General features: G+C 36.5%; 2 protein-coding genes across 12 annotated transcripts in view; one reads left to right on the plus strand and one right to left on the minus strand.

Annotated features, from left to right (window-relative positions):
- The window catches only part of rabepk (Rab9 effector protein with kelch motifs), a 373,763-nt gene that overhangs the window by 79,724 nt on the left and 277,865 nt on the right, over nt 1-16,174 (minus strand). The window lies entirely within an intron of this gene.
- The window catches only part of dnm1a (dynamin 1a), a 149,360-nt gene that overhangs the window by 51,632 nt on the left and 81,554 nt on the right, over nt 1-16,174 (plus strand). For 8 of the 11 annotated variants that reach the window (XM_073949675.1, XM_073949674.1, XM_073949676.1 and 5 more), the window contains exons 11-12: nt 15,569-15,655; nt 15,744-15,814. In XM_073949675.1, the coding sequence (XP_073805776.1) occupies nt 15,569-15,655; nt 15,744-15,814 (158 nt within the window). 11 annotated transcript variants of the gene reach the window in all.

Below are 16,174 nucleotides of genomic sequence, written 5' to 3' on the forward strand. Positions count from 1 at the left end.
AACAAAGATAGGGGTTAATCTGTAGTGGCGATTCTACAGTAGCTATGGTAACACAGCATCTATAGTGGTTTATTTGTTGTGGTGATTCTACAGTTGCTATGGTAACACGACAACTGTTGTGATTATTCTGCTGTGGTGATTCTACAGTTGCTATGGTAACACAACATCTATTGTAATTAATCTGTAGTGGCAATTATACAGTTGCTATGGTAACACAACATCTATTGTAATTAATCTGTAGTGGCGATTCTACAGTTGCTATAGTAACACAACATCCATAGTAGTTAATCTGTAGTGATTCTACAGTTGCTATGGTAACACAACAAAGATAGGGGTTAATCTGTAGTGGCGATTCTACAGTTGCTATGGTAACACAACAAAGATAGGGGTTATTCTGTAGTGGCGATTCTACAGTAGTTATGGTAACACAGCATCTATAGTGGTTTATTTGTTGTGGTGATTCTACAGTTGCTTTGGTAACACGACAGCTGTTGTGATTATTCTGCTGTGGTGATTCTACAGTTGCTATGGTAACGCGACAGCTGTTGTGATTATTCTGCTGTGGTGATTCTACAGTTGCTATGGTAACACAACATTTAGAGTAATATAAACAAATGGTATAAACAAATAGTAGTTTTCTAGAACTAAGTGTTTACTACAGTGTTGCTAACAGTTTCTCAGTTCACCACAGCTAACACTACAGTATGCTGGAGCATTCATTCACAGAGTTGTCAGTAATGTACTATATACAGCATTAGTATGGTTCATAAACACCAGCATTTATTGCTATAAATGACTATAGTGTTTTATATGTGGGTCCAAAGACACTTCAGGACGCTCTCCGACTGCCTTTTGTTTGCGCAGCTGATTTCTGGAAGCTTCTGTCTCGGGTGACGGGTTGACGTCTCTTTACTGTAGAGTCTTCATCTCGAAGCCGCTGTTGAATGGCTTGAGGAGAAACCAAATGTCTCACTTGCCTTCTCTTTCCTCTGTGCTGTCTGTCTGTCTGTCTGCCCTACTACCCCTGTCTATCTGTCATTCTTCCGCCTGTACGGATCCTCCTCTTCTTCTTCTCTTCCTCCATGATTCCTCTACAGGACGGGCCTGTTTACCCCTGACCTGGCCTTTGAGGCTATAGTGAAAAAGCAGATCCAAAAGCTAAACGGGCCGTGCCTGAAATGTATAGATATGGTTGTGAGCGAACTCACCTCCACCATTCGCAAATGTAGTGAGAAGGTAAAGCGGAACCAAAGCTCCGTCCGTCTACGTCTATCTTTAATGTACGGATAGACCGATGGCTGGACAACACTGGACATTCGCCCTGACTGCTGAATGTAGATGTTGTACGTTAAAGTTGGTGCTAATAATTTGATATATTTTTTAAATAAAATCCTTTTAGTAAATAAGATTAAAATAGGGTTTTAAACAAGTAACTAAAAGTCTGTGTACTCAGGAAGTTTTCCTTTTAACTGAAACTGAATATTGAGTAGGGGGCGGGGTTTTATTCCAGTATAATGACGTATTTCCAACTGAAACTGAATATTGAGTAGGGGGCGGGGTTTTATTCCAGTATAATGACGTATTTCCAACTGAAACTGAATATTGAGTAGGGGGCGGGGTTTTATTCCAGTATAATGACGTATTTCCAACTGAAACTGAATATTGAGTAGGGGGGGGGGGTTATTTTAGTATGATGATGTATTTCCAACTGATACTGAATATTAAGTAGGGGGTGGGATTTCATTTCAGTATGATGTATTTCCAACTGAAATTAAATATTGAGTAGGGGGTGGGGTTTCATTGCAGTATGATGATGTATTTCCAGCTGAAACTGAATATTAAGTAGGGGGTGGGGTTTCATTTCAGTATGATGATGTATTTCCAACTGAAACTGAATATTAAGTAGGGGGTGGGGTTTCATTTCAGTATGATGATGTATTTCCAACTGAAACTGAATATTGAGTAGGGGGTGGGGTTTTATTTTAGTATGATGATGTATTTCCAACTGAAACTGAATATTGAGTAGGGGGTGGGGTTTTATTTCAGTATGATGATGTATTTCCAACTGAAACTGAATATTGAGTAGGGGGTGGGGTTTTATTTCAGTATGATGATGTATTTCCAACTGAAACTGAATATTGAGTAGGGGGTGGGGTTTTATTTTAGTATGATGATGTATTTCCAACTGAAACTGAATATTAAGTAGGGGGTGGGGTTTCATTTCAGTATAATGATGTATTTCCAACTGAATCTGAATATTAAGTAGGGGGTGGGGTTTCATTTCAGTATGATGTATTTCCAACTGAAATTAAATATTGAGTAGGGGGTGGGGTTTCATTTCAGTTTGATGATGTATTTCCAGCTGAAACTGAATATTAAGTAGGGGGTGGGGTTTCATTTCAGTATGATGATGTATTTTCTACGGAAACTAAATATTGAGTAGGGGGTGGGTTTATTTTTAGTATGATGATGTATTTTGCAACTGAAACAGATTTTTTATTAGGGGCGGGTTTTTATTTCAGAATGATTTTAAACTGAAACTTATTTAGTTGGGGTGGGGTTTTATTTTAGTATGATGATGTATTTCTTATGGAAACAGAATATTGAGTAGGGGCGGGGTTTTATTTCAGTATGATTGGAAACTGAAACAAATTATTAAGGAGGAGGCAGGGCTTTATTTCAGTATGATTTCCAACTGAAATTGAATATAGAGTAGGGGCGGGGTTTTATTTTCAGTACGATTACGTATGTCCAGCTGAAACTGAATATTTAGTATGGGGGGGGGGGTTATTTTAGTATGATGATGTATTTCCAACTGAAACTGAATATTGAGAAGGGGGTGGGGTTTTATTTTAGTATGATGATGTATTTCCAACTGAAACTGAATATAGAGTAGGGGCAGGGTTTTATTTCAGTATGATGACATATTTCCATCTGAAACTATTTTTTTAGTAGGGGCGTTTTTAGTTTTATTTCAGTAAGTTTGGAAACTGAAACAAATTATTAAGGAGGGGGCAGGATTTTATTTTAGTATCATGTCGTATTTCCAACTGAAATTGAATATTTAGTAGGGGGCGGAGTTTAATTTTAGTAGGATGATGTATTTTTTACTGAAACTGAATATTGAATAGGGGGCGGGGTTTTCATGTTAGTATGTTGACGTATTTCCAACTAAAAAGGAATATTGAGTAGGGGGCGGGGTTTCCATTTTAGTATAATAAAGTACTTCTTACAGAAACAGAATATTGAATAGGGGATGGGATTTTATTTTAGTATGATAAAGTATTTCCAAAATAAACTGAATATTGAATAGGGGCAGGTTTTTTGTTATGATACCATACTTGCATATGAAATGGAATATCAAGTAGGGGTGGGGTTTTATTTTATATATATTTTTATATATTTTTATCTCATATCTTTCACTAGCAGCAAAAGTAATGGATGGAGGGGTGTGGCTAAGCATGTTTTGCCCATTCAGACTATAATACTAAATTAAGTCTGAACTTTACAGGGAAAAAATCAGGTTTAGTTAATTATAACACAAATGTGCACACTTAGTGTAAAAATATAAACATCTCAAAACATGTAGAGATAAGAATCAACCTGAAATCAGACGAAAAAAAAAGATGTAGCTATATTTAATGGCATAATATACTTTTTTCCCTTATATGACATTATTTTGATGGCAGTGTGGCATCGATTTATTAATGTGTCATTAGTTTCATTATTAAAGCTAATATGAAAATGAACCACATATACTGATACACATACACTCAACATTAAACTTTGCTCATGTAAATGTAGAACTGCTTATATATTAATATGTTTTTTGTGCACAGAGTAGGATTCACATATCAGTCCAGCAACTATCGGTCTATCCTTACCACTCAGTTTTCATCCTGATTTATTTTGTCTGTGTCAATTTACTTTATCTCGTATTTGTGTCCTTTTCAAGCAACAGTATAGACGTAGCTATTTTAACCAAATTTCCCAGTTTGCTTTGGTTTTAACAATGCATGCTCCCGTTTGGCCCCTTCTGTGCGTTTTTACTCAGTGTGTTTCTTTGGTTCTGTCGGATGTGTGTGTTGTAGTTCTGGCGTGAGAATAACATCATTGTGGCTCGTCTCTTCTGTTTGACATTGGTGGAGTAACTGATGCTTCAGGCTGGAAGATCTTTCTACACCAGCAGACTAACAGTCATACCAGAACATCCCTCTTTCTCTCTCTTCTCTTTCATCATCACTGCTCTCAGAACTCTTCTGCCTTCTGTGGATTTCAATATTGCGTCTTAAAGAACCATCCAAACTCTGATGTTGTTTCTTTTCCCTTTAAGCACAAAAGAAGATTTCATGAAGAATCTTCAAGCTCCAAAACGGATACAAGAACCCATAAAATCATCAATAAATATAAGATAGCGGTCACACTATTGTTAATGTATTTACTAACATGAACAAACAATGTTAGATGATGAAAATAAAGTCATTTATTGTTATATCTCAAGGGTTTTCAAAGTGTGAGGCGCGCCTCCCCTGGGGGGCGCCAGAGCATGTCAGGGGAGGCGCGGAAAAATATTATATAATAAAAATATAATTATTAAGTTTAATTATTATATGTATTTTTTATTATATTTAAACTTTTTAATTAAACAAAGCTAAAAAATAATACGACGAAAATAAGAAAACCTTTTTTACCCAGAAGGCCATAGCTGTGGATTCGCTTCTGTTTGGCAAGCCCGCCAATACAGGTATATGCCTGCTAATACAATGGATCGGTTTCTGAGACCCCCTGATTCAAAGCCTTCAAGTTCAAGGCTTAAACCCAAAAGACGACGATATGATGATCAGTATTTGAGTTTAGGATTTACGTGGACAGGACCAGCTGATGAACCACGACCTTTATGTGTGGTTTGTCAAGATATTTTGGCTAATGACAGCATGAGACCCGCTAAACTTCGACTGTTTTGACTGGGATGGACAGTTCTTGGATCTGTTCATATTGAACCATCATCCTAGTTTAAAAAACGTTATATTAAAATACTTGTTATTACTCTGTAAATAATTGCACTTTTATGCAAATGATGATAAAAGTGAGTTAACAGTCTGACATCTGTCTGTGTCTTTATATATACTGTATATATATATATGTATGTGTGTGTGTGTGTGTGCGTGTTTGGCAGAAGGGGGCGCCAATGGATAAGTTGTGTCAAAAGGGAGGCCCACTGTCTTAGACTTTGAAAAACCCTGTTATATCTTAACTAATGTTAACTAGCGCACATTCAGATTTTAATAATTCATTAGTAAAACAATATAGTAATTATATCTATTAAACATATATATCTAAAAAAATATATTTTGCTATTAGAGATTTGAAAAATGTGCACAGCGCCCTCTAGTGGATTTGCAATCTGAAACGCACACCTAAACACACCCTAAGTAACGTATTTTATATTCGCAAAACTGATTTATGAGGGGTTATTCTAGTTTGAATGAATACAAATATGTATACCAAAATATAAATATGTATGTACAAATACAAATATGGATACCAGTTTGATGAGCAAGGAGATTATTGACAGGTAATTTGACCATTTAAATAACCATTATAGCAGAGCTGCACAATTCATCGAAAAAGATTGCGATCTCAATTCGACTCCCTAGATCAGGGGTCACCAATCTCGTTCCTGGAGGTCCGGTGCCCTGCAGGGTTTAGCTCCAACTTGCCTCAACACACCTGCCTGGGTGTTTCAAGTATACCTAGTAAGACCTTGATTAGCTTGTTCAGGTGTGTTTGATAAGGGGTGGAGCTAAAATCTGCAGGACACCAGACCTCCAGGAACAGGTTTGATGATCTCTAACCCCACCCCTAAACCTACCCCTCACAGTGATGTCACTAGATGACGAAGTTGGTGTGTAAAAACGAGTTGGTGTGCACAATCACATTGACGCCCTTTATTTAGTCACGAGGCGTTAAACGTCCACGGAAAACGCGAGCAAAAAATGTCTCGGTGTGCACAGGCTTTGAGTGAGCTTTTGCACCCTATCGCAATTATTAAATGACAATACCCATATTCTATGTTCATGGACCTATAATGCTGCAATCACACCAGATGCGGAATGCACAAATAAATCACACTATCTGCATGTAAATAGTGAACATTTTAAGGTTTTTCTTGCTTCATTTGTGCATTAAATTTGCTTCATGCGCTCGTCAAGTTTACCCCACAATAGATGTGGATTTGTGTCATGGGCAGGGTTTCTATCTGCCCGGTGACTCTAGCTTCGTCTCTAAGGCCCCGTTTACACTAGTGCGTATTAGTTTTAAAACGGCGTTTTAGAATGAAAACGATCCGCGTCCACACTCGCGTTTTACCCAGCGTTTCTGAACTGCTCTCCGTCCACACCAAAACGCTGAAAACGCACATCACGTGACCACACACACACACTTTGGCAATCGCTGGAGCCCATCTACCCAGATGAGAGCTCTGCTAGTCGGACTTCTCATCAAGCATCTCCCGCTGGATCTAATCTCACTATATTTATTAAACGTGATATTTCATTCATCTTGTTGTCTTTATCTAACGACATATTCCCTGACTTTGGTCACTGGAATCTATTACTTGTTCTCAGGTAACGTGTTTTGGCTGAGCGCAAAGATAAGTTAATGATTAATGTAAGCACGTAGCCTACATTCTGTATATTGACTGATCGCTTGCCTTTATTTCCTATAATGTATAAACTTATTGTATGTTATACTTTTATAATGGCCATTATCGATTATTAAAACTGATATTCAGCAAAAGAGAGGGTATGTTTCGTATTTTCACTGAAATTGAAAGGAGGCAGTTGTTATCGGCTCCGTTTTGTTATAAATATGCACACAGTGAAGATGACTCTCATGCAGCATGACGCCTCAACATTTCTGCTGTCTGTTTAGTTGTTAATATTAAAATGAAAATAGGCAGTTCCTTATATCAAGTTTACATTTTATTGTTGAGAAAGTGAAACAACGTAGCCAAGGTGATGTGAATGAAGTTATAAAGTACACTGTTCCCTGTGAAGATTGACACGTGTCCTCGGTATGTTTTCCATATCAAACTGAGAAGAAGAGATGCAGCCTTGATCAAACTTGCGAAGTCTGAACTTACACGGAGAAGATTCAGGACTGAACTGTGTGTTAGGCTACTTAATATTGAGGAAAAGCCCCAATCAGAGAGGCGAATATCTGCAGCCCCGCCTCCGTTTTCAGATATCTCCGTCTTTCCCCATCCACACTGAGACGGAGCTGCAGCGTTTTAGAATGAAAACGGCCTCTCCAGCGTTTTCGAAACGCTCCGTTTTCGGCGCTCGAGAACTCCGGCGTAGTGTGGACGGATGGCGTAACCGTAGCAAAACTTATGCGTTTTCAAACTAAAACGCATTAGTGTAAACGGGGCCTAAATGACTAACATGGATTTTATTGAGAGAATAGCTGTGCTTATGTGCTTTAGGAAGGCTGAAAATAGCGTCGATTCGTTCGGTGCCGTGTTTAGATCCTTTCAGAGGTGCACCCAGCCCTGTGTGTTCATCAACTCCTCCAGAAACTGTACCTGGAGGATGGAGGCTTTCAGCCGTGCTTCAGACTGAGCCGAGCCCAGTTTGATCAACTGTTGTCATGTGAGGATTTCACCTCGAGACACCAACAACAGACACTACGTCATAATCATGGCCCTACAACAGCAAGCTCCTGATTGATTAATGCAGCGCTAAGTTGAGATTTTTTTTTTTTTTGATTCGTGCAAATCGCTCAACAATCGCTGCATCTTTCGCGCCGCAGGATGTCTATTCATGTCTTTGCATTGACTTAACATGTAAATCATTCACACTTGAAGCTTCATCCGCGTCTGGTGTAAACAGCAAAAGTGTGCACTTATACAGTTTGTATATTTTATTCTATATGTTTTTTCCTATCTCTTTTGTTGTTAATGGTTGTTAATGTTACTGTATATTAGGGCTACACCTAAAGATTATTTTAATAATCAATTAATCTGTCGATTATTTATGTCGACTAATCAGATAAAAACAAAAGAAAGAAAAGCATTCATTTCCAACCCTTTAAAAACAGAACTAAAATCTTCAGAAAGTGCGATCGATTTCAATCGATTTAATAGATTCATTGTTGCAGCCCTACTGTATATGTCTGTAATATTTCTAAAATGTAAAATAAATAAAAGAAAATATATTGGGTGCTCTAAAAAACTTTTTAAAAATGGTCAATTTTATTTCAGCCTAGAAAACATTGAATAATGTTTGCAAGTCAACAAACTAACTTTATTGTGCATCTAAAATCTGGCCATTGTTGTTTGTTAATACTGATATCTGCAGCTATAAAAACCTAACACCTCAGGGTTCAACGCTAAGGATTTTTTCTTCTGGTCCGATCGGGCCAGTGGTTCAGATTTTTACTTGCCCTACCAAGTTTTCACTGGCCCCACCAAAAAAAAGGGAAGTTAATAGCTATTTTTTGCCACATATTTTAAATAATCTAGAATTTCAATACTTAAAAACATGTTAATAAAAGTGTTTTCCAAACAAAAAGAGCAGGGAAAATGTGGAGGTATTTTATTGTGGTTCGAAATTATTTAACAAAAGGTGGCTGACTTGTCAAACTGATGGCAAACCGTGCAAAACTTTTTATTTATCACTTTTGTTTGTCGCATTGTTCACACGTAAATGTCTGCTTCCAAGACGTTAGAAACAGACATTTTGTTTTAGCCTTATAATTTGATGTTGCTGCCATGTTGCTGTTTCTTCGCTGTACTGGCTGTTACCAGGTTACGGAAAAAAATAGCATGCTCAAAACATCAAATCAGACAAGAGGAACCAAAAAGCAATATGGTGTTAACGACATCACAGAGAAGGCAGTATTTAAAGACTAAACTTAAAATGCACGCAAATAGTCGCAGACCAATTAAATGTTGCAGTGGCAGCACTGTCCCAATCGGGCCAGTAATTATCCTGTCTACTGTCCCAAGCGTCTCTCACGCTGGCCCTGGGCCACCAGGCAGTCCTTATTGTTGAGCCCTGCACCTGGTTTTTTAATTAGTGTCTGGGGTTTGTTAAGCATTTTGAATGTTAAAATAGGAATCTCCTTAAAAACAGGTTGGGAATTAAGAATCACGTGCTTATGAATGTGAATAATTTGTGTGACTATTTCAGAACACCGTAAACACCATAGATCAGTTTGTGTTGTGTCCTTTTGGAGCTTGATGTTTGTTGTTGTAATATAAAAAAAAGAGTTGCATGAAGATTTTTCTGAAGTCTTCCTTTGGTGCTGGACAGAAAAAATGAACAGCATAAGTGTTTGGATCACAAATAAATTCTTTCAGAGCATTTCCATAATGATATCAGACAGAAACCATCTCTCCGTCAGTAATGATTTCATGTCGTTGGTTTAATAGAGGATATTAAAGGTGCTGTATGTACAGTTTTGGCTCTTTAAAAGCATAGACGTCTCATTGCAGATATTTCAGAAACACACTAGTGAACATTCTTGTTTATCTGAAAAACAATGCTAAAGTCAGATATTGGCTGCGTCTGAAATCGCCTACTACTCGAGTATGTGCTACAATTGAATTTGAACTCACTACACAACCTTTAGAAAAGTCTGCTCTATATAGTATGAATGCGAGCATGAATTGAATTGGGACGTTCTACATTCACCATTTGTCATGATCACGTGACCTACATTTCGTCACTTCACTCCCATTCACAAATTCTCTTGAATTGTATTATGGTTTCTCAACCACGGTCATCAGATCTGCACATTATCCATAACTCCTTAAACACACTTGACGCAGATCATCAGCTCATTAGCAGAGACTGAAGGACCTGTAATGGGTGTGACAGACACAGGAGACATCCAAAACATGCAGTGCTGGTGGTCCTCTGGGATCGTGGTTGAGAATTGCTGCATTTTGGGATAGCATAGTGTCCATCGGGTACGCATTTCATAAGTAGTAGGTCATCCGAGTACTTCTCACTGTTTCTGTTTTTACAGTACTATGAATTTGGACATACTGCTCAGATCTCATACTGTTTGTAACCTACTATATAGTAGGCAAGTATGCGATTTCTGACGCAGCCATTCTGCTTTGAGAATGTGGGTTCCATTTGGAATGTGTCTGTCTCTGCTTTGATCTCTGTAACTCCGCCTACTGCCACTTTAACCAATCATATTCCAGCACCCCAGGTTGCCCTAATGAAAATCTGTGTATTTAATTTCAGACCTGAAGGCTCTTAATACATGTAATTATGGCTGAGCTCTGGAGGACAGAAGCAGCCTTCAAAATGACACATGGCAGGTTCAGAGTTAAGAAAATACACATTAGATGCCGTTTAATTAGCAAATAATATAAATATTACAAAGATAAACATTATCTGAGCAGCTTAAAGTGTAAGACTTGATCATCAAACATGCTCGCTTCTATTTGTGTGGTCAATCTGGCAACCCGCATTAGAAAAAACCCTCTCCAATGTTTTGAATTTGGACTGCAATACCTAGTTCAACCACTAGATGTCAAGCCAACATACTGCACCCTTAAACGTATTGTGTGTGTGTTCTTCTGAGAGTTCTGAATCCACACAAGGTCTTCTGGTCTCACCTCTTCTCCTCTCGCTGTTCTCTCTATTCTCTTCATCTCAGCACGTCTGTTTGCCTGTTTGCCTGTAGTTCCTCTAGAAACACTCATTTCTACTGATCATGATCACTGCATCCCTGTGCAAGCCAAATACTCTGCTGGTGTATTGGTGTGTTAATGCGATTGTGTGTGTGTGGTTAGATTTGTTTGACAATATCTGCAAGTTCCAATGCATCAGACATATGGATCACGATTTATGCGGCAGAATTCTGTATTTAATGACACACGCCATTCTTAAAGGGACAGTTCAACAAAAACTGAACATTATTTATATAGTTATTTATAGTCATCTTTATTTATAGTCATCTTTAAATGATTCCAAAGCTTTCCTTGAGTTTTGCTTTAAATTATGGAAGATTGCAAATCCAGAAGGGTCACTATTTTGTGATACTAGTGATGCATTGAAATTTAGTCATGTGACATACAGTGATTGAGTTTCTTTAATGTCAGCTCGTTTACCTGTCATGTGCATACATACACCATATAATGTGTGTTGGTGTGAATGCAGTAAAATAATGTGTGATTTCACAGACTTTGCAACAGGTTTCCAATCAAAAATCTATTTTTACATTTTACAATACTGCACATTCTTTGCTATTACAGTTCTAAAAAATTAGACAGCGCCCTCTAGTGTATTTGTCATTTGAAACACAACAAAAATCACCCTAAATAACGAATTTCAGATTAAAACTGTAGACAGCGCCCACTAGTGGATTTGTCATCTGAAACACACAACAAAATGTAGTCTAAATAACGAATTTCAGATTAAAAATACAGACAGCGCCCTCTAGTGTATTTGTCATCTGAAACACACAACAAAATGAACCCTAAGTAACGCATATCAGATTTGCAAAAACTTTGACAGCATACTCTAGTGTATTTGTCATCTGAAATGAGCAACTAAATCTAACCTAGGTAAAATATTTTAGATTTGCAAAAATGTAGACAGCGTCCTCTAGTGGATTTGTCATCTGAAACACAACAAAACATAGCTTAAGTTGCGTATTTTGTTTTGCAAAAATGTAGACAGCGCCCTCTAGTGATTTACCATGTAAAATGTACATACCATGTAAAATCTAAATAATGTATTTCATCAAGTGTCCAAAAAGTACCCCAAATTATAGACAGCGCCTTCTAGTGGATTTTTCATCTGAAACGCACAACAAAACACACCCTTAGTAACAGATTTCAGCCAAGAAAAAATGTAGACAGCGCCCTCTAGTGGATTTGCCATCTGAAATGCACATCAAAACAATCTAAACAACGTATTTCAAATTAACAAAACTGTAGACAGCGCCCACTAGTGGATTTGTCATTATCTGAAACACAACAAAATGTAGGCCAAGTAACGAATTTCAGATTAAAACTGTAGACAGCGCCCTCTAGTGTATTTGTCATCTGAAACACACAACAAAATGAACCCTAAGTAACGCATATCAGATTTGCAAAAACTTTGACAACATACTCTAGTGGATTTTTCATCTGAAATGAACAACTAAATCTAACCTAGGTAAAATATTTTACATTTGCAAAAATGTAGACAGCGCCCTCTAGTGATTTATCATGTAAAATGTACATAAAACAATCTAAATAATGTATTTCATCAAGTGTATAAAAAGTACCCCTAATTATAGACAGCACTCTCTAGTGGAGTTTTCATCTGAAACGCACAACAAAACACCCTTAGTAACAGATTTCAGCCAAGAAAAAATGTAGACAGCGCCCTCTAGTGGATTTGCCATCTGAAATGCACATCAAAACAATCTAAACAACGTATTTCAAATTAACAAAACTGTAGACAGCGCTCACTAGTGGATTTGTCATTATCTGAAACACAACAAAATATAGTCTAAGTAACGTATTTCAGATTAAAAATGTAGACAGCGCCCTCTAGTGTATTTGTCATCTGAAACTAACAACAAAATGAACCCTAAGTAACGCATATCAGATTTGCAAAAACTTTGACAGCATAATCTAGAGTATTTGTCATCTGAAATGAACAACTAAATCTAACCTAGGTAAAATATTTTAGATTTGCAAAAATGTAAACAGCGCACTATAGTGGATTTGTCATCTGAAACACAACAAAACATAGCTTAAGTTGCGTATTTTGTTTTGCAAAAATGTAGACAGCGCCCTCTAGTGATTTACCATGTAAAATGTACATAAGAAAATCTAAATAATGTATTTCATCAAGTGTACAAAAAGTACCCCAAATTATAGACAGCACTCTCTAGTGGATTTTTCATCTGAAACGCACAACAAAACACCCTTAGTAACAAATTTCAGCCAAGAAAAAATGTAGACAGCGCCCTCTAGTGGATTTGCCATCTGAAATGCACATCAAAACAATCTAATCAACGTATTTCAAATTAAAAATGTAGACAGCGCCCACTAGTGGATTTGTCATAATTTGAAACACAACAAAATGTAGGCCAAGTAACGAATTTCAGATTAAAACTGTAGACAGCGCCCTCTAGTGTATTTGTCATCTGAAACACACAACAAAATGAACCCTAAGTAACGCATATCAGATTTGCAAAAACTTTGACAACATACTCTAGTGGATTTTTCATCTGAAATGAACAACTAAATCTAACCTAGGTAAAATATTTTACATTTGCAAAAATGTAGACAGCGCCCTCTAGTGATTTATCATGTAAAATGTACATAAAACAATCTAAATAATGTATTTCATCAAGTGTATAAAAAGTACCCCTAATTATAGACAGCACTCTCTAGTGGAGTTTTCATCTGAAACGCACAACAAAACACCCTTAGTAACAGATTTCAGCCAAGAAAAAATGTAGACAGCGCCCTCTAGTGGATTTGCCATCTGAAATGCACATCAAAACAATCTAAACAACGTATTTCAAATTAACAAAACTGTAGACAGCGCTCACTAGTGGATTTGTCATTATCTGAAACACAACAAAATATAGTCTAAGTAACGTATTTCAGATTAAAAATGTAGACAGCGCCCTCTAGTGTATTTGTCATCTGAAACTAACAACAAAATGAACCCTAAGTAACGCATATCAGATTTGCAAAAACTTTGACAGCATAATCTAGAGTATTTGTCATCTGAAATGAACAACTAAATCTAACCTAGGTAAAATATTTTACATTTGCAAAAATGTAAACAGCGCACTATAGTGGATTTGTCATCTGAAACACAACAAAACATAGCTTAAGTTGCGTATTTTGTTTTGCAAAAATGTAGACAGCGCCCTCTAGTGATTTACCATGTAAAATGTACATAAGAAAATCTAAATAATGTATTTCATCAAGTGTACAAAAAGTACCCCAAATTATAGACAGCGCCCTCTAGTGGATTTGCCATCTGAAATGCACATCAAAACAATCTAATCAACGTATTTCAAATTAACAAAAATGTAGACAGCGCCCACTAGTGGATTTGTCATCATTTGAAACACAACTAAATGTAGTCTAAGTAACGTATTTCAGATTAAAAATGTAGACAGCAGTCCCCAAGTGTATTTGTCATCTGAAACGAACAACAAAATGAACCCTAAGTAACGCATATCAGATTTGCAAAAACTTTGACAGCATAATCTAGAGTATTTGTCATCTGAAATGAACAACTAAATCTAACCTAGGTAAAATATTTTACATTTGCAAAAATGTAGACAGCGTCCTCTAGTGATTTATCATAAAACAATCTAAATAATGTATTTCTTCAAAAGTGTACAAAAAGTACCCCAAATTATAGACAGCGCCCTCTTGTGGATTTTTCATCTGAAACATACAACAAAACACACTCTAAGTAACAAATTTCAGCCGAGCCAAAATGTAGACAGCGCCCACTAGTGGATTTATCATCTGAAATGCACATCAAAAAAATCTAAATAACGTATTTCAAACTAACAAAAATGTAGACAGCGCCCACTAGTGGATTTGTCATCTGAAATGCACATCAAAAAAATCTAAATAACGTATTTCAAACTAACAAAAATGTAGACAGCGCCCACTAGTGGATTTGTCATCTGAAATGCACATCAAAAAAATCTAAATAACGTATTTCAAACTAACAAAAATGTAGACAGCACCCACTTGTGGATTTGTCGTCTGAAACACAACAAAATGTAGTCTAAGTAACGTATTTTAGATTTGCAAAAATGCAGACAGCGCCCACTTGTGGATTTGTCATTTAAAATGAACAACAAAACATACCGTAAGTAACAATTTTCAAATTAGCAAAAATGTAAACATTTTCCTCTAGTGGATTTGTTATCGGAAACACAATAAAACAAGCTTAAGCACACTATAGTGGATTTGTACTAACAACAAAATGTACCCTAAGTAATAAGTTTCAGACTCACAAAAATGTAAACAGCACCCTCTAGTGGATTTGTCATCTGAAATGCAACATAACATACATTAAGTAATTTGTTTTATGTTTTGCGAAAATGTAGACAGCGCCCTCTAGTGGATTTGACATCTAAAATGTACATCAAAAACATAATCTAAATGATGTGTTCCAAATAAAAAAATTTGACAGCGCCCTCTAGTGAATTTGTCATTTGAAATGTACAACAAAACGTACCATAATAATGTATTTCAGATTCGTTAAAATATAGTTAGCACCCCCCTAGTGAAATTGTGATCAGAAATGTACTAAGATTGTAACTAAGTAAAAAAAAATTCAGATTCGCAAAAATGTAGAGTTAATTCGTCATACGAAATATTAAGTTTTGTGAAATTATATAAACAACATTTCTTAGAAGCAAAATTTTCCATTTCTGCTCGATGTTTACATTTCAATGTATTATAGGTTGTTATAAGTGTTCTGTTGCAGACTCTGTGTGTGTGTGTGTGTGTGTGTGTGTGTGTGTCGTATCCGCAACACAAACGCATGTGATTGTGTAACAGCTGGCCCAGTATCCTATGCTGAGAGAAGAGATGGAGCGGATCGTCACACAGCACATCCGCGACCGCGAGAGCCGCACTAAAAATCAGGTGCGTCCTGCCTCCAGTATTAACCAGTGTAATACATAACAGCTGCTGAGAGGAACAGGTGTGATTGTTTGCTGTTTATGTTCATCAGGTGCTGCTGTTGATTGATATCGAGCTGGCGTACATGAACACCAACCATGAGGACTTCATCGGATTTGCCAAGTGAGTTTCGTTTCCTCGACCGTAACGTGGCGAATTATTATTATTAAGCCTTATTAAACAAAACATCAAAACAGATTCAAATGAAGAATAATTATAATAGTAATCTACAAATTGTCTATTTATTTACTTAATGTTTATTTATATAATTACTTATTTATATAATTACATTGATAATATTTAATAAATAATAAGCACAAAATTATAACAATAGTTAATTGTACAAATATAAACGTAATATTAAAATCAAATAGCAGTAAACTATGGATTTTAATTATATGTATCATATTACTTTATCACAAGCATTCGCCTACATTAAGTAGAATAATAATACATATATAATGCTAATAACGTAATCTAATA

This window comes from Danio rerio, chromosome 5 (genome assembly GCF_049306965.1).
Source record: "Danio rerio strain Tuebingen ecotype United States chromosome 5, GRCz12tu, whole genome shotgun sequence".
In the NCBI taxonomy this organism is placed as follows: domain Eukaryota; kingdom Metazoa; phylum Chordata; class Actinopteri; order Cypriniformes; family Danionidae; genus Danio; species Danio rerio.